Here is a 23,386-nt window from a genome sequence, read left to right as displayed (position 1 = left end):
TTTGTTCAATTCTCTAATTATAAGGAATAATATGTAAATTCTGAGAAGTGGAACTACCAGATAAAACATATTCAAAATTTTGAAATAAGTTGTGTTGTTTTTTTTTCTCTATTTTTGGCTCCCTCTTTCTCAAAACCTCCAGGAACAAAGTGAATTTCTATTTGTTCCTGAGAGAAATGGCGTTTGCTGCAAATGTCCCAAATAAGTAAATGTCTGTATAAGAAAATTATCTTGAAATAAATGTTCTGGTGTTAACTGGCTTCAGTGCTCGAGTTACTCATTAAAACTAAGTGTTCATCATGGTCCTTGTGGCCAACAAAGAGTAAAGTGAATTTTCACTAGCAACAGCAGACAACAAATTTGAACTATACCTATGTATAATTATACTTTATATCTTGCCTGTAATTCATGCTTGTATTTGTGCAATGTACTCCCGTAGAGTGCAATTAGCTATTCCGAGAGCTGTGTCAATACTTCTCCACAATCAGATAAAAGCATGAAATAAATGGTATGTTTGCAGAAAGATAGTCACATGTTTATATATGTATGTCGAAGCTTGTTTCAAACAGTGGTGAGTTAATATTTCATTAAAAAGCATGCTTTTGCTTGATGGTTCTTTATGAGGTTAAGAAATGATTATTCTAATAAGGAAGATTCTGTCCATCCTGAAAGCACCTCGTGAGATGGAAGGAGGAGAGGAGGAGCCCACAGATTTAATCCAGAAAACCATCACTTTTGTTTCTTCATCACTTGACCGAGCCCTTTCTCAACATGACCTCTGCAGCTCAAGGCTTTGTTTACTCATAGCCAGGCAAGCATAAGGACCTGAAATAAGCACCTTTAAAATTCATGTTCCAGCAAAGACAGGAGCTTCGTCCCAAGCTGGCAAATTTCAAAAGACATTGAAGTGAGGGTGGGGAGCGAGGCTGCCTTACATTGCACCCACATGTCTGCAGAGTTGGCACCACTGGTCTGGTTTGGAGGAAGGACTCTACCGTAGCTGGTGTGAAAAACAGCGGATGTAGAAGCACAAGATGCATTAAGATTAAGAGCAGACCATTCTGACAGCCTGCCATCTCATAAACCTCGGGGCTACAACAAACATCCTTGTGTATTGCCTGTATTTTTGCCTGCTTCAGAACTTAATATTGAAATGTATAAAATGCTGCATTTTCCAATGGTATATAGAGTTTTAATGAAACCAAGATAAGACATAAAAGTTCCCATTTCAATGACGTTTTTCTACCAGCTACTGATTGCCGTTGATGTCAACCAAGCTATATGTTTATTTCTCCAGGCAGAATTTCTCTAGAGCTGGTCAGCAATGTGCAGACAAGAAACCACTATGAGGTTTTGGGGTTGGAAGTGCTGTGAAGGACAAGCATCAAGCCACACAGCTCAGGCCTGTCTCGGCAGGCCAGCACCACCTCCAGCCCTGCAGCCTCCATCAGGCTTGGGGAGGTGGGGTGGGGGGCTGGGGGTGGGGCGCACACCTGGAGATGCAGATGCAAACAGTGCCTGGTGATGCAATATCTGCCTGCCTTTCTTCCCACAGCTTCCAATGCATCCCACTGTGGATGCATATCCAAGCACTAGTCTGGACCTGTTTGCACGAGGGCCCCTAAAGCAAAGACTTTCCTGCAAAGTCTCCAACTGCAATGCAAATGTGGGCATCCAGAGAGGACAGAGGCGCAGAATTGTGCCTACACAACTGACAGCAGTTGGCAATAAAATGACGGATGGCTCATGAATTCACCCATGTCTGGGTAAGATCAGGCTCATGAATTCACCCATGTCGGGGTAAGATCAGAACCGCGGATTTCCCCCCGCACCCTGCCAGGCAGATGACGTGTTAAATTAAAGGAGGGTTGGCTGCTTGCTACACTGGTCAGGGTGAGGAGAGCCGATGCTTGTCAATGAGAGTCCACTCCCCAATGGCTGCCATTCATTTTTACCATGGATCCCTGAGAGCCCTACACCCCGATACCAGGATGTCATGAAGAAAGACAGTGGGAAAGAGGAGACTTTAATAGCGAACTAAGAGACGGTCATCATCAAATTCTCCCGAACCAGAGCTGAACGAATTGGAGAGTTTTTACTACACTCTCAGGTCATGAGGTTGAAACGGCTTCTAATGGTGCCAGTACATCAACAAATGTTAAAACGTTACACGGTCCTACAAAAATCTATCCTCCACTTCCCTTTGCAAACACAGAAAACTCTCCCACCTTTGAACATCAAGAATCCAAATTTCCACGATTCAAAATTCAGTGAGACAGGCCAAGGTTGTTCAGAACCTTCTAAGACGGTTGTAGAGATCCCTAAACACTCTGGCCTTCCCGCCATCCCCAGTCCTGGACCGCATGACCCGGGAGAGAAGCTACAGGAGGAGAACCACGTTCTGTCATGGGACCTCGACAGGCTGCTTCCTTCCTAGTGAGCATGTTATGTCATTTTCGCTTTCTTATCTGCTGTCCAGAATAAAAGAAGTTCGATTCCCAGGCATTCAAATACAGGCAAGTATACTGTGCCACCTTTCCCCATCTCTTAGGAAAAAGAGGAAAAAACCCTCAAACAAACGTGGTAACTACATGAGGATAGGTAGGAAGGATTTCCACAGGTGATTAACCCCCTACCGCTGAAGCACGGGGAGCATTGCACGTCGACGGTCTGCCACGCACGCCGAGGGCCCCTCCAAGCGCGTCCCACTTTCACACTTACCTGACCGTGGGATGGAAGCGCCGGGTAAGCCACGGGCTGATTCATCACTCCCTTCTGCTTGATGAGAAGCATGCGCTTCTGGCCCTCACTCAGGTGTGCCCTGGGGGCCTGGAGCTGTGGCAGCGGCTGCGGTGGCGGGGGTTGCTGTGGGGGCTGCTGCTGGATGTAGGGCATCAGCGGGCTTTTGCCGGGGTTGCCCATCGGGGGCGTCATCCTCTGACTCAAGTCTGCATTAAAATGGGTCAGAGGCTTAGTGTTGCCGTAAGTAAGAATACCGTGCTGTTTGTTTGAGGGGTTTGCACCCAGGTTATTTGGCTGCTGATTGATCATGTTCAGGTGATTCTGAGGGAGGTAGTTATTCATTGTCGTCTTCTGCAGGTTGTTGGCCATCGGAGGCACTATAGGATTTTGGTTGTTAAAGGCTTGGGGGTACATCATTGGGCTATTTGGTTTTTCCGCCGAGAAAGCTGCTCCGTAGGGGCTGGATGGAGGCCCTAAAGGAGACCAACTTGCGGTCTGATGTGAGCGCTGCTGCTTCTGCGGCATGAGTTTGGCCCTTTGCTGTTGCTGGGCTGCCATCTGCTTGAGTTGCTCGGCCGGAGACAGCTCAGAGCCGGGCACAGCACCAGGCCCCGACCCCGAACCAGCCACTGGCACGGCGGCCGGATTCAGGAGATAACCATTTCCAGGCCGAGGTGGAGCCTGGCCCGGGGTGTGGGCTTGGTTTGGAGTTTGAGGGGACTGGACAGCACAGTGTGCTGGCGAGCTGGCAGGGTTGGGGGCCGCGGGAGTGCTGGCCACGGAAGGTAAATTGGTGGCCGTGGAGACAGTAGAAAAGGGAGGACCAGAAGAAGAAGGCCGGGCCTGGGGGGAGCCCATGGAGACGTGTGCAAAAGGAGAGTGAGATGGGTCACTCTTCACGCTGGAGCTCTCCTGGGAGACGGGGGTCTCCGTGGCCGGCTGCGAGAATTCTGGTTCCCTCTTCTCTTCAAAGTCTTCGTTGAACAGGTCCTGTATGTCATCTTCAGGAACCGTGTTGGCCAGTTCATCTATTAATTCCTGCCACTCCTGGTCATTCAGGTTAATGTCTGAGAACAGCTTGTTCTGATTCGAAAGAGACGTTTCTGATGTGTCTATGCAAGTAGGGTCGTCTAGAGGTTCTTGTTTGAGGTCCTTGCTCTGCAAGATGGTGAAGCTGTCCTCCAGGTCACTGCAACCGTTCACGTGAATTTTAAGTTCTGGGAGTCTCCCATTCTTACTCAGATCTTCCAGAAGCCCAGGAGTGTGAGCCCCACTATTCTGCAAGGGCAAAGAAGGCTTCAGGTCAAGTTGGTGAAGAGGAGAAGCTGAAGGCAGTGGCATATTTTTGGGCAGATTGTTGATGGCTTCCATCCCGGTAGGAATGTCCTTGCGTATTCGCTTGCTGGTTGGAGAAAAACTCCCATCACAAGCACCATTCTGCTGGTCTCCATTAAGTGGTGATCGGGCTCCTTCCAACTTCCTTTTCACAGTCTCCTGGAGCTGGAAAAGAAACAGGAAAGAGAATGACTAAATCTCCAAGTCATGGTTTACTTACTCATTAAGCATGGTGGTACGCATCGCGACGAACTCATTTTTAAATGCTTTAGAACACATCAGAAAGATGTTATACTTCTAATTTCAAAATTGGTCAGGTTTCAATTCAAATTCTATGGGAAAAGGTTTTACCCAAAAGCAGAGCTCACAGGGCTAAGAGATAGAAAGCAAACTAAAGACTGGAGGGCGGAACAAAAGAAAAGAAAGAGTTAAGGCAATAATTCTCCTATTGGGAAGCATCATCTTATTATTATTTTTCAAATGAATGCTACGTGTGAGACTTGGACCAAAATGTGTCATGCTCGAGAAAGGTGTTAATACCTATCTTAAGTTCTTGTCACATCTGACTTGAGAACGTTAAGGGATTAAATCAACAATACTTTAAAGAACACTGAAAATCCTCTAAGATTATGGAATTTAACACATTTACTGAATAACACAGAAATGAAGATTAATGGTTAACATAACCAGAAACTTCTTTTTGGTTCTTATTTTACTTGACCTCCCAGCACCTCGTGACATAGTAGCCTGCTCTGTTCTAAAAGTATGCTTCCATGGGTTTCCATGATACCACACTTTTCTGGATTTCCTTCGTTCCTTCCATCTGTGCTTTCTCAGTCTCTTATGTATTCTTCTTTCGCTCTCCTAAGTGATGGGATTCTTCATTGTTTGGTCTTAAGCTTCCTTCTGCTTCCAGGGCACAGTACATGTTGTTTTCTTTTCTTGGAATATACTCCTCCCCCTCCCTCTCCCCTTCCCCTGGTAATAGCTACTCATCTTCCAGGTTGTAGCTTAGACTTCACTTCCTCTAGGAAATCTTCTCTCACATCCCTTCACCCCAACTACAATAGGTACCTCCTTTGACCCACCTGCACTGGATTGGAAATCCTGGAATACGTTTTTCCAAGCAACCTCTACTTCCCCATCATAGCTTCTACCATACTTTGGGGCAATTGCTTAAGTGTCTGTTTAGTGAGCTCCAAGAAGAGGGGCTACGGCTGACTTGCTTACTGTGTATCTGTGGGGCTGCAGGTAGTGTTCAGTTCAAGTTCACAGCAGTGGTTAATAGACAGTGGCAAAAATGAATGATTCTACTGTTTAATTCACAGGGGCTGAAGGAGGTGAGCTTGGATCAGAGCAGGAGGCAACTCCATTGACATTAAAGAATGCTTGACTTTGAGCTTCTGCCTTCCTGGTAATGGAATCTCTCGCCCTGGAGAGTATTGTGTCCATTTAACTGGACTCCTTTGAAAAGCCCGGGGGAAACGCTTGGTGGATGATGACAAAGGGAAGGCAAACTGGGTTGGACAGAGGTTTCAGTAACTTTGCAGAGCTGAAGGCACAAGGCAGAGTGACCTGGGGAAGGAGGGAAGAGGCAGAAGAGCCCCACTTGGGCATTCTCCTATCCTTGCCAGAGGGGCTGCGTATCACAGGAGCAAGGGGGGGAGAGGAGCAGGATCCCCTCTGACCCCGCATTCACACATGGAACTGGGAAGGCTCCCCAGGAGCCCCCTGTAGAATAAAACACTTCCGGAGACAATCTGGGGGATTCTAAGACGTGCTACTTTATTGCCTTTCTCTCATAAGTAGAGAATTCCATTTTAAAAGGAAACAAAAGAGGTCCTTAAGTAAAAATCCAGTCTAACCCTTGCTCCTAAACTTTCTATTTTTAATCACCAAACATTCTGTAGTTGCTTGGTAGGTGTTCCTGAATTTCTGAAAACAAGGCCCCAACTGGGACACACTGAGATTTGACTTCAAACAAGATCTGGCTCAATCCATCATCTTAGGTAGAACCTGCTAGAAAATTACGTTATTTATTGAACAAACCAGGAAACCGTGGTTCTGATCGTAGATATGGCAGATACTTGAATGTAGCTCCAACACACAGTGGCAAGTTCAGATATGACAGCTTCAGGGTCTAAAGGAAGTAAAGCTTGGGGCCCTCGGCACCTCCTACAGGGATGTTAACCTTAAAAAAACAGGCACTTGTCTTAAAAATGAACCTGACTTTATTTTTAAAACTACAGGTCCATGATTCTGTTCTAGGCCATGAAATGGATGGGGCAGGATGGAGAAATAAAGGCAAATGCTCTGTTTGTTCCGCTGGAAAATAGTGGTGGCCGAGACCATGGAGACAGACAGGTCTGGCTGGGAACCCCAAGCCTCACCTCTTATCAGCAGAGCAGGCCTAGGTGGGTGAGTCAGAATAGGGCAGTAGCACAGGGAGATCAGCTGGGTGCTTTGTGACCCCCTAGAGGGGTAGGATAGGGAGGGTGGGAGGGAGACGCAAGAGGGAGGAGATATGGGGATATATGTATACATATAGCTGATTCACTTTGTTATACAGCAGAAACTAACACACCACTGTAAAGCAATTATACTTCAATAAAGATGTTTAAAAAAAAAAAAAAAAGAATAGTAACACAGAACAGTAATAGTAACAGTAACACAGAAACCGCCCTACTGGCCCTGGAGTTAGAAAGCCTGGCTTCAAACCCAAGAACCCCTACCTAAGAGTTAATACATATAAATATTGTCTGGTACTTCATAAATGTTAGCTACGATACCCTCCATTAGAAAGTGAGTTACATGAAGGCAGGGATTTTTCTGCTTTATCCCACTACTGGGCCCCTAGTAGCTCAAAGTAGATAATAAATATATGTTGAATGAATGAATCCTGGAAAACTTATTTAAACTCTCCTAAGCTTTGGATGCCTTATCTGTAAAATGGGTTAATAATATCTAGCTCCTATAGTTACTGTGAGGATGAACTTAAATGAAATAATATGGAAAGCACTTAGCTTCATGTCTGGTATCATGTAAGCAACCACTAAGCCTTAGCTATTACTATTTTAAAAACACAATACAATTTTTTAAAAATGCAGTGATATCAATAGTCACAACTGCAGCTGAGACAGATTAGTTTCTGGATCTCTAAATACAAATAGGTAAAATGATAATACTTCTGTTCCCCAGCCTGCAAAAGCCTCATGTTTTCCAAGCACCTTGTATAGCTTTTTAAATATGAACAACAAAAGATCAAATTTGCAATTCAAGCCTGAGTCCAAGTGCTAATGTATTTGTGCCCTAGATTGTAGAACAGCAGTGGATGGTTGGGGCTCAAATCAAATACGTTTCCAGGATGCAACCTGAATGGAGCTGCTGAGTATTTCTTTTTCCTTCAGGGCCTAGAGTTCTCCATTGCTGGCCCCTTTAACCCAAATCTTGACATGTATTTCCTGTACCAGCGTTGGGAATATAAGAAAGACCTCATGGAAGATACACTGAAACCATGTTATAGTTTTTAGTTGTGTCCAAAATAGCAGAGCCATCTAAGCATCCCTCCTGCGTCTCATCATCCTTTGCTTGTCTGGGGACTCCCCGTCCCCGCCAGGATTCAGGTCAGGGTCTCATCCCGAATAGCCTCATCTCAGGAAGTCCCTGGCCCTTCTGCCTCCCAAAGCTGGAAGCCTCCTTAGTACGATTTGTGCTCTTGTGGAAGAATCACAGGAACTCTTGACCGAGCTTCAGCTTCCTTGTTCTGGTATTCTTGTATGATTACATATACATGTTTTCTCCCATTAAGGGATGCTGCGGTGCCAGGAGCTAAAGTTGCTGTTCATCCCCTGCCTAGTACAATGGGGGCCACTCTCATGTGTCAGTTACTCTAAGGGAAACCATTCCTCCTCCTCCACAGTGGCTCCAGCACGAGTCTCTCGCCTACAGTGTGGCTTGATGGCTTGTGTTTCTGTCAAACTGTGTGTGTGTGTGTGAGAGAGAGAGAGAGAGAGACAGAGAGACAGAGAGAGACAGAGACAGAGAGACAGAGAGAGAAACTTAGAGGCAGGGAGATACAGAATGGGTTTGGGAGTGGTGATATGACACCCAGACCAGTAGTAATAAGAACAGCTGTGCCTTTGGGGTTATAAAGCACTTTTACACAGGATCGTATATTATCCTCATAGCAAATCTTTGGGGCAGGTCGTGTGCTGGTCTGATGGTTCAACAGAGAAAAGGGCAGTGTTTTGGAGGAGGTGGAATGGGGAGGCTGGATGACACCCAGAACAAGGAGGAACGTGGCTAAGATAGCTAGGCTTCTGCTGACATTCCCAGCAGATTCTAACGGGTCCCCTGGGCCAGTGCGTCCATGATGAAGATATTCTTTCTTCCTTTAGACTCTTAGCAGTGCTAGTAAGTTAAAAAAATAAAAAAAAAAAAAAAAACTCTCATTGACTTGTCCCAGACTTTGAATGAAATTGGGGAGGATCAGGGAGCTTGGGAATAAAAATGATGATCCTACTATTAAAATAATGAAGATTTTAGGATAGAAGATATTGGGGGTAACTCTCAGATTCCTGTCTCTTACTCCTAATGATTCTAAAAGGTGGGTAGGATTTATTAGAACCACTTACAGAGGAGAAACTTTAGGTACGGCGAGATTAAGCACTGTGTCCCGGATTACAGAGCTGGGGGTTTGGGGGAAGGGCGGGTGCTCAACCTGGATTCAAATTCAGACTCAGTTGTGACTGCATGGCCCCCACTCCTGATTCACGCAGGCGGTGACGCACAGTCGTGCCTTCATCAGTGGCCCTGCGCTCCCATGCTAATCGTGATAAAGTTCTTTCAGACTGTTTTCAGGACTCATCCTTGCTTGATTCCACCCTCTCCCCACCACCCCAAACCAGTTACACCTTGAGGACTATCCGTTCTCATCCTTAACGATTTTTATTCTCATCTTCCACCCCCAATGCCACTACCTTGGTTCAGATCATCAACACTGCTCCCGTGATTTCTGTAGCAGCTCCTGACTAGCCTCTCTGCTCCGGTCTTGCCTCTTCTCTAACCGATTCTCTGTGTTGTGGCTGTGATTTTCTTTATAAAATGTGGACCCATTCTTCACTTGCAGCTCCTCTGGGGCTGTCTGCTGTCGTCAGCATCATCTAAGTCTCACACACCGGCCCTCCACAACTGGACCCTCACTCCCTGCTTACCTCTCCAGTCTCAGCTATCACCTCCAACTTCTTCACCTCCACTGGCCCGCCAACACCAAGCAACTCTAAACCTTCAGTTATACTTAATGATTTGCCATACTCAGGATGAACGGTGTTTGTTCTCTGTCTCTCCGAGTCTTTGCATATGTTATACTCTCACCCAACTTCTTCACCCGACCACTGCTATTCGTCCATCACCATTCAGTTTAGACATTACGTTCTATACAGTCTCTCTTGACAGCCCCTCCCCACACCTTCAAATCTTGGAGACCCTCTATGTGCTCCCACGGCATCCTCGTACACATCATACCATAACGGCTTGCCTTTTCCTTCATAAGATTGTACGAATGAATGAAAACTAAAAAGGTTACTCAAATAACCACACTCAGTTTGTGTAACAAGATCCCTAAAGCAGGCATTTGAAAATGTTGGCCTGTATGGTGTTTTCATGACCATTGAATAAATGTACAATTTATTTTGGTTATTTTAAAATGCTGGAGATGGCTCATAGACTGTCCCTTCCTTAAAATTTTTGAGGACTCTAAGGGTCCAGGAAACCTATGTTGAGAACAACTCAAGAGCATATGAAAAGCATCATGGAAAAGAAAAGTGAACCTGAAACCCAGAGACTTTATATAACATTCCCAAGGTCAAGTGTTTTGACATGCATGTGAGCTCAAAATGCTGGATGTTTTCACAGTTGAATTGTAAATTTCCTTACAAAGGTTTCAAGTGGTTTTCACCTGCCAAAGCACCCCCTCCAACCAAAAGTGTGAGTGAACCTCCTTCACCAAATATTAGAGACACAAGGATTTCCCAAGAATTAAAGATGCATTGGAATCTCAGCCTGCAGATGCTATAATTAATTTAGAGGCTCCAAGAGAACATTTTGGTCATTCTGATCTGCTCTGGTCAAAACCAGAAGATGATTTGGTGTAACCATATCAATTTTCATATGGTTATTTTCTTCTCATTCTACCAGCAGATAATAAGCATATGAACACACGGATAAATTTGACTTGCTTATTTAATGTATTTGATGAGTGGCCCAGAATATTCATGTGTTAGATATTTTAATTAGTAGAACATGAATAGTGTGCAAAACATTTCCCGAAGTGTCTTCTAGATTTAAGCGTCCTTAGAAAGGATCTTTGGAGGTTTATTTAGAGGTTCAATCTTCTAGACCAGTGATTATCCGACTTTAAAGTGACTTGAGAAGCTGTTAAAAATGCAGGTTTCTTGGTGCCACTTCCTCAGTTTGATTTAGTCGCCCAAGGTAGGGCCCAGATTGGGACACAGGTTGGCAGCACAGGCATCTAAAGAAATATAATAAAAACCTCCGATTTCTCTAAGGTAGTTGGTCTAGCATCCCCAGTTTTTAGAAATTCTGATCTAGAAGAACAATTCTGTCGGAGTCCTGAAATTCTGAAGTTGTTTGTTTGATTAAAAAAATACACACACACACAAACCCAATGTCAATATCAAATGTTCCTGAGTTGATTGGTAATACTCTGGGACAGTTCATAAACAGGACTAAGAAACAAAGCTCTAGACGGAGATATTTCGATGCACAGAGGATCTTGAATACTGCAGGAGCTTGCTGGATTTCTACAAGACTTTACATGAAAACGTTGATTTTTTATATTTTTATATTTTCATTCCTCATGAACTGAGGGTGTGCTGTATGCCTGTGTGCCAGGTGCAAAGGAATGGATTCATTCCCAAACACAGAGACCACACCAGAAAGTGAACACATGTCAGCTATATATTGACAAAAGTTGAGTATGTTTGTTTAAAGGGGATCTACATGAAGGGTAGAACAACACACACAAAAAAGAGATCTCTTATCACAACTCCTGAAATGTGCCTTGTCAGCCTTATATACTCCTAAGATCATTTTAGAGAGAAAACAACTTTATTACATGATAAAAGTCATATGAATTTAAATACACACACACACACACACACACACACACACACACACACACACACACACACACACACTATTTCCCTGAGAGCCAAGAGTTTAAAACCTCTGCTTGTGACCATCCCAAGATAGATACAGCTTCTCTGGACCTAGTCAGTAGGAAATGACGGGTCTCCGGAGGGGATGTCAGTTAAAAACCTCTGTTCTTGGGACTTCCCTGGTGGTCCAGTGGTTAGGACTCAGCGCTTTCACTGCCGTGGCCCCAGGTTCAATCCCTGGTCAGGGAACTAAGATCCCGCAAGCCTCGCGGCAGGGCCAAAAAAAAAAAATCTCTCTTCTGAAATGCTCCAGGAAGAAAAGGATCATCGCAGAAGGGGCCTCACCCTCCTGGAAAGCATCTGAAACCTCAGCTACAGAGGACCAAGGGAACGCTGGGGCACTGCTGAACCCCCAGCCCAAGGGGACAGGACCGTGAGTTTATTTTTATAAATGACCATGATCTTTTTCCTTTTTGCTATGAGCCAGATTTAAAACTCTATTCCTAAGCAGTTTTAGGTATGTACACACAAGAGTGGTCATACCTCTTTTCAGTGTTTGGAACATGGATGCCCACCCAACTCCAGCTGTGAGCTGCCAAGATAAGAGATTCTTTAAAAGCATTTTAAATCTTTTGTGCGTGGCTGAATTTTTAGGTATGCTTTTATCCTTCAGTTATGCCTAAATTGGACCAACTTTATCCACAACAACACATTGAGAATGGACCGTAAAACAAGAGGAGCAGTGGCAATCAAGGCCCTTGACACTGAGAAACACTAAGTCCCAAGATCTCCTCAAATCTCCATATTTCCAAATACATGAATGTTCGTAGAGGCTCTTGGCTTTCTCTCAGTTGAATGAATAAAGTATATTTTCATCACAAGTCACATGAATTCTGTGTACTCTTTATATCTGAAGTAATGAGGTTTTTCACAAGCTCCATACATGTAGTCCAAACTGGTGTTTCAATGAATTTATTAACTATTCATTAAAACCGAGACTGTTATCTCTGCAAATGCCAAGGTTATATGACTTTCAAATCTCCTCACATAGTTATCAGTAGAAAGCTCTAAACTTCGAAGTTTTCATTAGAGACTTTGGTTCACTGCTTACTAAATATTTCAAGATTGGCATTTAATATTGTAATTGGCTGAGAGCTTATAATGTTCCAGACATCAAGCTAAATGCTTTACCTGTATTACCTGGGTTAATCCTCACAATACCCCTATGACGAATGAGGAATGGGCTCAGAGAGGGTGGTCATTTGTCCCAGGACACACAGCAGAGCCTTACTTGGTTCCATCTGCCTCTCAAATCTGCGTTCTCACCTACTGTGCTATTCTGCATCTGATGACTCCTGTTCTGATCAAACACGAGCAAACCTTGCTTAGAAATTCTGGGAAAGTGTTTTAGACACCTGTGTTGTGACGGCCTTAGGAGGATGTGTTCAGGTTTTTGAGTCAGAGCTGCCTGATTCACAGAAAAGTGTTGTGTTCCTCTACAAGGAAGGATGTTACTCTGTAAATTTAGCATGTGTTTGAGAAGTGATGATGGCTGAAAACTTCAGGAGGGAGCAGATGTGTGCATCCCGGTGGCAGCTTCCTTTATTCAGTAGCTTTCTGTAGGAAAAACTCCGCTGAGATCTGCAGTTGCCAGTTGCCATCGGAATACTACAATCTGAACACTGAACTGCTCTGTCTTTTCAGATACATAAACACACACACACGCACACGCACACACATTACACTACATTTATTTTGAAGGACAAGAAACAATTTCCTTAGGAATATCTCCTACTAGAAGTCGCGCATACTTTATCTACTCAAACATGTCTGTATGCGTGACCTTGTACTACAATCTGAAATTCCTAATGGCATTTTATTTAGAGCTGTAAAGAAATGACAGTGAAGGAGGTCAGGGAAGAAGAAGGGAAAACCATAGGGAGGAAGAGGGCAAATGAAAAGATCAGATCTTATCTACATCCTTCACAGCTGGAGGCTTACACCGACAGCACAGACCAAAGAACAGGCATATTGGAAGGAAGCATGAGGTTTCAGTCTGTTTATTTTCTGAGAGGAGGGAGGCGAGTACTTTTCTCTCCCTTGGGTAGGAATCAAGAATATTTTTATTTCACTGTTTACTCAACATGTCCCTTCTTTTTCAAGGAGAAATTCTCCTTTTTGTTTTTAGCCCTTTCCAGGAGTGCCTCCATGGCACTGAAGTCCCACACCAGTTTAGGGGACGCAAATAGCCCACTGCGCCTGGTCCTGACACAGCTGTTGAATAAAATCCCAGCACTTGTTATCTCCCTTTGGAAACAAAAGTATCGAAATAAGATCTCCTAGTCTATAAAAAGCCTCTTGTTTCCCTCAAAGAGGCAGGCACTGCTCTTCCTCGGGCAGTTGAAGTTCACAGAAAGCAAAGGTAAGAGCTACCGTCCTGGAAGAGAATTCTCCATCTCTCTCTCCCTTTCACACAGGCGCAAACACATGCACGCGTGCGCGCGCGCACACACACACACACACACACACACACACCATCTTAGTGAGCAAACAGGACATTTTTCTTACTTCTGGATGGCATCTGACTCCCATACCTCCATTTCTTAGCAGGTTTTTACCCCAAAGCTGAAAGCTAAGGGACTTGCCTTCATTTGCCAGCAAAGGGATCGCCATTATTTACGTCTTTGGAGTAACTTTGTTCACAAATAGGAAACAAGGCTGGAGGAGAGGATTTCTGTCTCTAGGATGAATCCTCCGTGGGTGACGAGGCCCACGTGTAGAGAGGCGCTTTCTCACATTCAGGCAAACATGGGTATGATTTAACTGGCTCTGAGAATGTTCCAGTGGGCAGAGGCAGGCAGGGAACCACGCACTCAACCCATAAACAGCTGGGCTCCGAAGACTGTCGGCCGAGCTTTCATCTGTGGGGAGAAGCTGCTTGGCTTCATCCCACCAGCTGAAATTCATTTTTCAAAAGAAATTAGACGGAGGTACTGTTGTTATAGCAACAGTCAAAGTCACTTACACACAGCCTCTTCCCCACAGCCTCACTCATGGCCAGTGATTTCAGTTACGCACAGGGAGTGACCGAGGCTGAGCCCGGGTGGACCCTTTCTTTGTCCTTTAAGGAGTGCAAGCCTAGATCTTCTGTGTCCAATCTGAAGCTAAAAGACCAGATTCTCATGCCCCACGGAGTTCTCCCAGTCCTGAAAGTCGACGAGCAGAGAAGCTCAGAGAAAAACCTTTGCCTCTGATGTTTTCATGTCTTGGGTAGGAACTGGACACGTGACCACTGAATTTCCTGGGGTTAACCAAGTACTAGCGGTTTCAGAATGGGAATTTCCAGTGAGTTTGGTAATGTTGGCCATCACCACCACATTCTCAACTGCTTCGTGACTTTCGTCCTCCAGGAGTTTATTCTTGGGGGTGTGGAACTCCCAAAATAATAGCCTAGTCCAAGCCCCAGAAACAACAGTCAACTCCAAAATGCCCCTTTCTTGACGAAAATATACACCTATTACCCAACCTTTATAGCAAATAACCTTCCCAGGCAGATGGCAACATAACAGTCTACATTCACCCCAGAGGTACCCCAAGGTGGTAAATATCTATGAAGCCAGTGCTCACAATGAAGGTGAACTGTGTCCTCCCCAGATTTGTATGTTAAAGCTCTAACCCCCAACAGCTCAGAACATGAGGACATCTGGAGATATAGGATCTTTAATGAGGTCCTATGGGGGGCCCTCATCCAGTCTGACGGGTGTCCTTATAAAAAGAGGAAATTAGGACACAGGTACCCACAGAAAGAAGACCAGGTGAAGACACAGGGAGAAGACGGCCATGGACAAGCCAAAGAGAGAGGCCTCAGAAGAAACCAACCCTGCTGACACCTCGATCTTGGACTTCTATTCTCCGACCTGTAAAGAAATGCATTCCTGAAGTTTAAGCCACCTAGTCTGTGTGCTACTTTGTCATGGCAGCCCAAGCATACTAATGCAACTAATAATCTGATTTAGATGTATCTCTGTCTTCTCAGGATCTTACACAGGTTAAGCACTCCATAACTATTTTAAAGGAAAACCTTGCACGGATGTATTCATGCTTGGATTCAACTAACGGAACACCTACCGTGTGCCAAGTTCTAGATCAGGCACCAGGGTCTCGAGAGTGAACGAGATTCAGTCTCTGACCTCAGGAGCCTTCAGAGTGGAGGGGAAAGAAGTGGATGAACAAGGACAAGATAATTTGACATAGATGCCTGTGCTGTGGAAGCACAAAAGAAGGGCGTGTTACTCAGTCCAGATGAGCTAAGGCTTCCTGGGGGGACTGGTACGTAAGCTGAGACTTGAAGGATTCATAGTGAGGAAAAGAAAGCATGGCTTCTAAGTGAAACTCAAGTGGTAGCGTCTGGCTTGAGCCAGAGTGCAAGGGGGAGGCTGGAGAAGGGAGAGCTCTACAGATCATGGAGGGCTTGTCTGCCATGTTAAGAAGTTTGGACTTTATCCAGAGGCTTTGAGAGACGCTGGAGGAAAAGGAGTCACTTGCAATGCTAACTTCTGCTTTCATAGTGAGAGACACTGGTTGCAAAAGGTAAGGCATTTGAAGTGATCTGTATTAGTTTGCTAGGGCTGTCATAACAAAATACCACAGACTGGGAGGCTTAAACAACAGAAATGTTTTTCCTCACAGTTCTGGAGGTGGAGGTCCAAGATCAAGGAGTTGGCGAGTTGGGTTTCTCTTGAGGCCTCTCTCCTGGGCTTGCAGACAGCCACCTTCTCACTGTGTCCTCACATGGGCTTTCCTCCTGTGGGTGTGCATCCCTGATGTCCTTTTGTGTGTCCAAATCTTCTCTTCTCAGAAGGACACCAGTCAGATTGGATGAAGGCCTACCCTAACAGCCTCATTTTAACTTCATCACCTCTTAAAAGGCCCTATCTCCAAATACAGTCCCATTCTGAGGGCTTCAACATATGAATTTTGGGAGAAGACACTATTTCAGCCCATAACATGATCCAACATCATTCCCTGCATGGCTGATTAAGCCAATGGCTAAAGTTATCCTTTTTTTTTTTAAATTTACTTATTTTATTTATTTTTGGCTGCTTTGGGTCTTTGTTGCTGCGTGCGGGCTTTCTCTAGTTGCAGCGAGCGGGGGCTACTCTTCATTGTGGTGTGCGGGCTTCTCATTGCAGTGGCTTCCCTTGTTGCTGAGCATGGGCTCTAGGTGCACAGGCTTCAGTAGTTGTGGCTCACGGGCTCTAGAGCGCAGGCTCAGTAGTTGTGGCGCACGGGCTTAGTTGCTCTGCGGCATGTGGGATCTTCCCAGACCAGGGCTCGAACCTGTGTCCCCTGCATTGGCAGGCAGATTCTTAGCCATTGCACCACCAAGGAAGTCCCTAAAGTCATCCTTAACTTATAAATCAATACAGCACACACTTGGTCTTGAATCAAGTAGCTCAACAAATGCTATTTGGTACAGAGCTTAACAGCATATTTTTTAAAAAAGTGTTTGTCTCCCAATTTTAAACCCAAATTCAAAAGACACTTCATATTTGCCCCTGAACTATTAGCAAAGAAGTGTAGTCAGAGATGACGCCAAGCAAAGCCTCAGAAGTAGCCCGTCATGATTTAGAAGGCTCTGAAAAATGACCAGTTGTTCCCTGAAGTTTAGTAAATGTTACTTTACATTGATAATTCATGTGACCTCAGAGAGACAGAGGGAAAACTGAGGCACCGAGAGACTAGGGCTACAACCTAACTCAGAGAAAGGACAAGGAATGATAGAATTTCCGGCTCCAGCCCGATGACCCGTGCAATAAATCACTTTGCCTGTAACAGATTCAGAGTTTGTCAACTTTCTGTTCAAATTGTGGTGTATTGTAAATGTACTGTAACAGTGTAGAGTCACAAGTATGTATTTCAGTGGTTTTATCTTTCTTACCTAGCCATCCAGATATTATTTATGCGGTTTCCATTATAATGCTACAGTTAAGTTTGCATAATATTTTCTGTAACCACCTACTTTTGCATGGTTATGGCTCTCTAAAGTCCCCTGGGACAGATTTTTTTTCACCTCGGTCTCAGTTCTGAAGTACATTTTTTTGGTAACAACAAATGATGACTTTGGGGATATTTTGAAGTTACATGAATGTAAAAAAAAGAAAGGAGGATTTTTTTACTGCAACGAATATTTTGTTACCTTTTGTCCAATCAAACACCACAAATCAAAAAGAGCTGAACATAATAAAGGCATCAAGCAAGGCAGTGTAATAGATTTCACTGAAGACTGCCCACACTGGCAGATTTAACTAAATGAGGTTTGCATTCACATGCTTATCAGTATTTAAAAATACCCTGAGTGCACACAACAGAAAACGTCAGGAAGTTGAAAAGCAAAACTATGCACGTGGTGTTTTCCAGCTCTCACTAAAGCACAGCAATTAAACAAACTTAATTATGTGATCCGGCAGCAGTGACTTAACCTCTCCGGACCTCCGTTTCCTCAATTATAAAAGGAGAGGGCTGGACTACCAGATCGCCAGGGCTTGTTCCAGCTCTATTTAGACTCTGGATTCAAATCAGTGACTCACTTTCAAAATCACCCTGGAAGGCACTGTTAACTCAGAAGGGTAGCTGTATTTGGCAGGTAGTTACTGAGGAACTAAGAGCCTCATTTTAAGTCAGAGAGCAAGAATCCATTACACCCTTCTGCAAATGTTTCCTGGCTTTAGTAAATTAGAAACAAAAATTACACTAAATCTTAAATCACAGAGATCTTTTAAAAAACCAGAAACCCAAGTGTGTAAATCACATGGTTCATTTAAAAGAATTTCTCACTTTATGATGGTCTGCTTGGTATCAGGTGCTGAGCTGGGTGCAGAAACAGGAAAGATGCAGAGGATCCTTGCTTTTAAAGAAATTCAGAGCCTGTTGCACATTTTCCTTTTGCTCCGAAGTATCTATTGGATACTTTCGGGAAATGCTCCTGTTGTGCTCCGCGTTTGTCCGGAGGTAGACAACAGTGATGTTTCCATTCTGGTGACCAAAACTTGGTTAACTTTGCTAATTTACAGGATGATGCAAAGCTGCTTCTTCATTTCCACCATGAGTGATTTTTGAATAAATGACCCTAAACATGCCAGTTGGGTAACTGGATACTGCACCAGGTTACAGGGAGAAACTGTCCACCTTTTCTGGGCGTGGATCATCGTGTATTTCACCTAGAAGATGCAGATGGGTGTGGGTCTAATCATAGGCTTAGAGTCACGGGCCCTGGGTCCTAGAATCACTTCCCTCATGACCAAGCTGTGTGTTCTGTGGAAATCAGGTGACTATTCTCTACCTCCATTCTCTCCTGGACAAATTACTCTCTAAAATCCCCTAAAGATCTAACAGTCTAGAATTTTAATCTTTCGAGGTCAATTTGGATATAGGTGGAAGATGAGCCAACTGACATTTTAGGTTTCCTCTTAACCTTGTGGTTCTTTTCTAAAATATGTAACTAATTCCTAAATTTGAAAGAATGAAAAAGTTTGTGACTATCGCTGTTTCTAAATACATTGTGTAGTAAAACCTAATTCAATTCCTGCTAACTTTGCCTTTAGCTGTAACTTGGCTAAGGGCCAACCTGATATTTATCCTTATGTGTGAAAAAAAAAAAAAGAGCTCACTATATAAAAGAATAGGTATAATAAAGATTATAAGGGGAATGCTTAAGCTACTTAAGACAGAAATGGGTTTCATGGACTCAAGGACTCAGGAGACTCAAATTTAAATAAATGATTGATACAGGTATTAGGATTCCTTTTCATATATTAATTAAAGTAGTTCCCGAGGATGTTTGTTAACTAACAGTTTGATGGTCTAGTTTGAATTGCAGTTGTTTCTTTTAAATATATCACAGGTAGTATATATTTACTACTATACTTCAATTCTTCTCAATTCGGGCAGCAGTTTGCCCAAATTAGTTTAAATTAGGGAGAGTCTATTGTATTCATAAACTCCTCATCTAAATGGCAGAAATGATGACTATAAAATTCATCTTAGATTTGTTGGAATTCTGCAGCTTACCATTTAGTCTGAGACTCGTAAAGAATGAACATGGAATGATTAATGGCCATTGTTGATTTCTTACAGCTGTAACTTATCAGAATATGTATACTCTAATACTGTACCCATGGTAATTATCTCATTACTATGAAGTGTCACAGAAATGCATTATGCGAAGTACACGTTGAATCACATTTAGCCATTTCTTTTTATGTTTAAAACCCCGAAGCTTAGTGTTCGCTAATAGTTGGAGCTCTGTATGCAAGTTGGGGGCTTTGCAAGAGAGTTGGGGGCTTTGCAGGGAATTGGGGGCTTAGCATGGGAGTCACGCACGTGAGCTGCAGATCCTGGGCAGAACCATCACCAGCTTTGTGCCTCTGGTCTCTCTTTGAAACTTTTCTGCACCTTAATTTCTAATTTGAAAATGGGCATATTCATGCATGACCCCTACTATACCTCATGGAAAGGATTAAGCAGATTAAGTCTATAAAACAGTTGGTCACTAGGAGGAAAGGCATTAACGAAATTACTCGGCACACTGCAGTGGTGACTTCTCCAACTGCATCAATATTTAATCAGCAGGTACACATAACACTTGACATTTCTATGGAGCTTTTCATGCAAGCATCTTAACATAACTTAAAGAAATGCATGGCAACAATTATCAGAGATCTGAGAAGCGTCAGCTCATTGGCCAGAGTGGGTAGAGACACAGAAGCTTTGTTTCTAACATCAGAGTGTTCAAGAGGAGTAGGGCATCCAGATCCAGTTATCACATAAACCTGAAGATAGGGCCTTAGAAATAAGGCGATGTTTATTTGAGTCACCCATCCATACATCTGAGGTGGCCTGAACAACGTGAGAGCAAAAATTCCCAAGGAAAGTGAACACATGGTTGGAGACGGGCCCTCTTTTTTTTAAAATTAATTAATTAATTAATTAATTTTTTGGCTGTGTTGGGTCTTTGTTGCTGAGTGTGGGCTTTTCTCTGGTTGCGGCGAGCGGGGGCTACTCTTCATTGTGGCACGCGGGCTTCTCACTGTGGTGGCTTCTCGTTGCGGAGCATGGGCTCTAGGCACACGGGCTTCAGTAGTTGTGGCACGCGGGCTCAGTAGCTGTGGCTCACGGGCTCTAGAGCGCGGGCTCAGTAGTTGTGGCACATGGGCTTAGTTACTCCACAGCACATGGGATCTTCCCGGACCAGGGCTTGAACCTGTGTCCCCTGCATTGGCAGGCCGATTCTTAACACTGCGCCTCCAGGGAAGCCCCAGGCCCTCTTAATTAGATGAGAGCAGTCAGCAAAGAGACAAAGAAACAGTATCAGTGAGAGATTAAAATAAAACATCAGGAAAGTAGGACAAAGCAAAAAAGAACAATTTGTGGTCAGATCTGTCATAGCAGTTGCAGCTTTGAAATGAGACCTAAGAGACCATTAAATTAGTACCAGAGTAATTCAGTGGGAATCTAAGAAAGGGTTCCTCCAGGACACCCAGCAGCATCAATATCACCAGGGAACTTGATGGAGATGCAAATTCTCGGCTAGTTCCCCAGACTTCTGGATCAGAAACTCGGAAGGCGGGGCCCAGAGTCTGTGTTTCAATCAGCCCTCCAAGTGATTCTCCTGAGCTGAGAATCCTTGCTCAGGAACAGTGCAGCCTGTCCAACAGAACTTGCTGAGAGGACGGAGATGTTCTGTATCTACGTTATCCAGTACATTAGTCTCAAGCTGCATGTGGCTGTTGTGTACTTGAAATATGGCTACTGCTACTGAGGAACCAATTTTTAAATTTTGTTCATTTTAATTAAATTTAAAAGAGCTGGGCTTCCGTGGTGGCGCAGTGGTTGAGAATCCGCCTGCCAATGCAGGGGACCCGGGTTCGATCCCTGGTCTGGGAAGATCCCACATGCCACAGAGCAACTAAGCCCGTGCGTCACAACTACTGAGCCTGTGCTCTAGAGCCCGCGAGCCACAACTACTGAGCCCGCGAGCCACAACTACTGAAACCCGCGTGCCTAGAGCCCATGCTCCGCAGCAAGAGAAGCCACCACAGTGAGAAGCCCGCGTGCCGCAACGAAGAGCAGCCCCCGCTCGCCACAACTAGAGAAAGCCTGCGTGTAGCAACGAAGACCCAACGCAGCCAAAAATAAATAAATAAATAAATAAATAAAATAAGAGCTGCATGCAACTAGGGGCTACTCTATTGGATAGCAAAGTTCTAGAATGCTGCTGTGAATGAATGCCAGGTTTTTGGTCAGTAAGAGAAGCAAATGGTGAAGAATGGAGATGCTGTCTGTGACTCTTCTGCAGAAGAAATCTCATTTGGAAAAGTTGGAGGGAAAAAGGCACCATGGCTTGTATGTCAGGAGGTGAAGTCAAGGTTTTTCAGGAAAAGGAAATCCTGAGTGGGTTCAAAGGTGAAGGAAATCAGAGGGCAGGAGAGGTGGACATTAAGAAAGGAGGGACACGTGAAAAATTGTGTTGCAAATGTCTAATTGTGCTAAAATACCCATAATATAAAATTTACCATCTTAATCATTTTTAAGTGTACAGTTGAGTGGTATTAAGTCCTCTTACACTGTTGTACAACCATCTCCACCATCCATCTCCAGAACTCTTTTCTCTTGCAAAACTGAAACTCTATACCCATTAAACAATAACTCCTTATACCCCCTCCTCAGGCTCTGGCAACCAGCATTCTGCTTTCTGTCTCTATGAATGTAACTACTCTAGATAGCTCATAAAAGTAGAATCATAGAGTATTTGTCTTTTTGTGACTAGACTATTCCACTTAGCATAATATTCTCAATGTTCATCCATGTTGTAGCATGTGTCAGAATTTCCTTCCTTTTTAAGGCTGAATAATATTCCATTATATGTATATACTTATCTGTCCATGGACGTTTGGGGTGCTTCCACCTTTGGCTGTTGGGAATAGTGCCTCTACGGAGATGGGTTCATAAATATCTCGAGACCGTGCTTTCAATTCCTTTGGGTAAATACCCAGAAATGGAATTGTTGGATAATATGGTAGTTCTATTTTTAATTATTTTGAGGAACCACCATACTGTTTCCCATAGAGCTGTACTATTTTACATTCCCATCAAGATATTTGCTTTTGAACCAATGAAGAATGGCACATCGGAGCCATCAAAAGATGGCTCTAAAGAAGACAAGTGTGGGGAAGAGGTATGTTGAGATGGAAGTGTGGGGTGGGGGGTGGCGTGTGGACAAGGCTGCTTGGCTCTAATGGTTTCAATTTTTTCACTGAAGTTGATGCAAGGACCTCACCTCTAAGGAAGAACACTGCTAAGAAGGAAAAACCAAGGGCTTGAGGAAAGAAGTGAATGAAGGTTTGTAGAGTTAGTCCTTCATAAGAGAATAACAGGATGAATGGATAAAGAAGATGTTGTATGTGTGTTATGTATATATATATATACATAACACACATACATACACAACAGAATACTACTCAGCCATAAAAGATAATGAAAGAACGCCATTTGCAGCAACATGGATGAACCTAGAGATGATCATACTAAGTGAAGTAAGTCAGACAGAGAAAGACAAATATCATGTGATATTACCTATATGTGGAATCTAAAAAATGATACAAATGAACTTACTTACAAAACAGAAATGGACTCACAGACATAGAAAACAAACTAGTGGTTACCAAAGGGGAAGGGCGGGTAGGGATAAATTAGGAATTTGGGATCAACAGATACAAACTACTATACAAAAAATAGATAAACAACAAGGACCTACTGTATAGCACATGGAATTATATTCAATACCTTGTAATAACCTATAATGGAAAAGAATCTGAAAAAGAATATATATATATACATATACATGTATATATATAAAACTGAATCACTTTGCTGTACACCTGAAACATTGTAAATCAACTAAACTTCAATTAAAAAAAAATGAAAAATGAAAAAGAGAAGAACAGGGAAACTTTCCCAGGGCTCTGAAGCAGAGGTATAGCCAGGACTGTTAAAGGACTGAATTGTGCTTCCAACCAAAAGATAGGTTGAAGTCCTACCCACAGGACCTCGAATGTGACTTTATTTGGAAA

General features: G+C 43.7%; 1 protein-coding gene across 1 annotated transcript in view; it reads right to left on the bottom strand.

Annotated features, from left to right (window-relative positions):
- Positions 1-23,386, bottom strand: part of MAML3 (mastermind like transcriptional coactivator 3) — a 416,506-nt gene that overhangs the window by 173,717 nt on the left and 219,403 nt on the right. The window contains exon 2 of the mRNA XM_061192583.1: positions 2,722-4,242. Within this exon, the coding sequence (XP_061048566.1) occupies positions 2,722-4,242 (1,521 nt within the window). The remainder of the gene's footprint in view (positions 1-2,721; positions 4,243-23,386) is intronic.

The sequence above is a fragment of the Eubalaena glacialis genome, chromosome 5, assembly GCF_028564815.1.
Source record: "Eubalaena glacialis isolate mEubGla1 chromosome 5, mEubGla1.1.hap2.+ XY, whole genome shotgun sequence".
Lineage (NCBI taxonomy): Eukaryota > Metazoa > Chordata > Mammalia > Artiodactyla > Balaenidae > Eubalaena > Eubalaena glacialis.
This window is presented reverse-complemented; position numbering and strand designations above follow the sequence as displayed.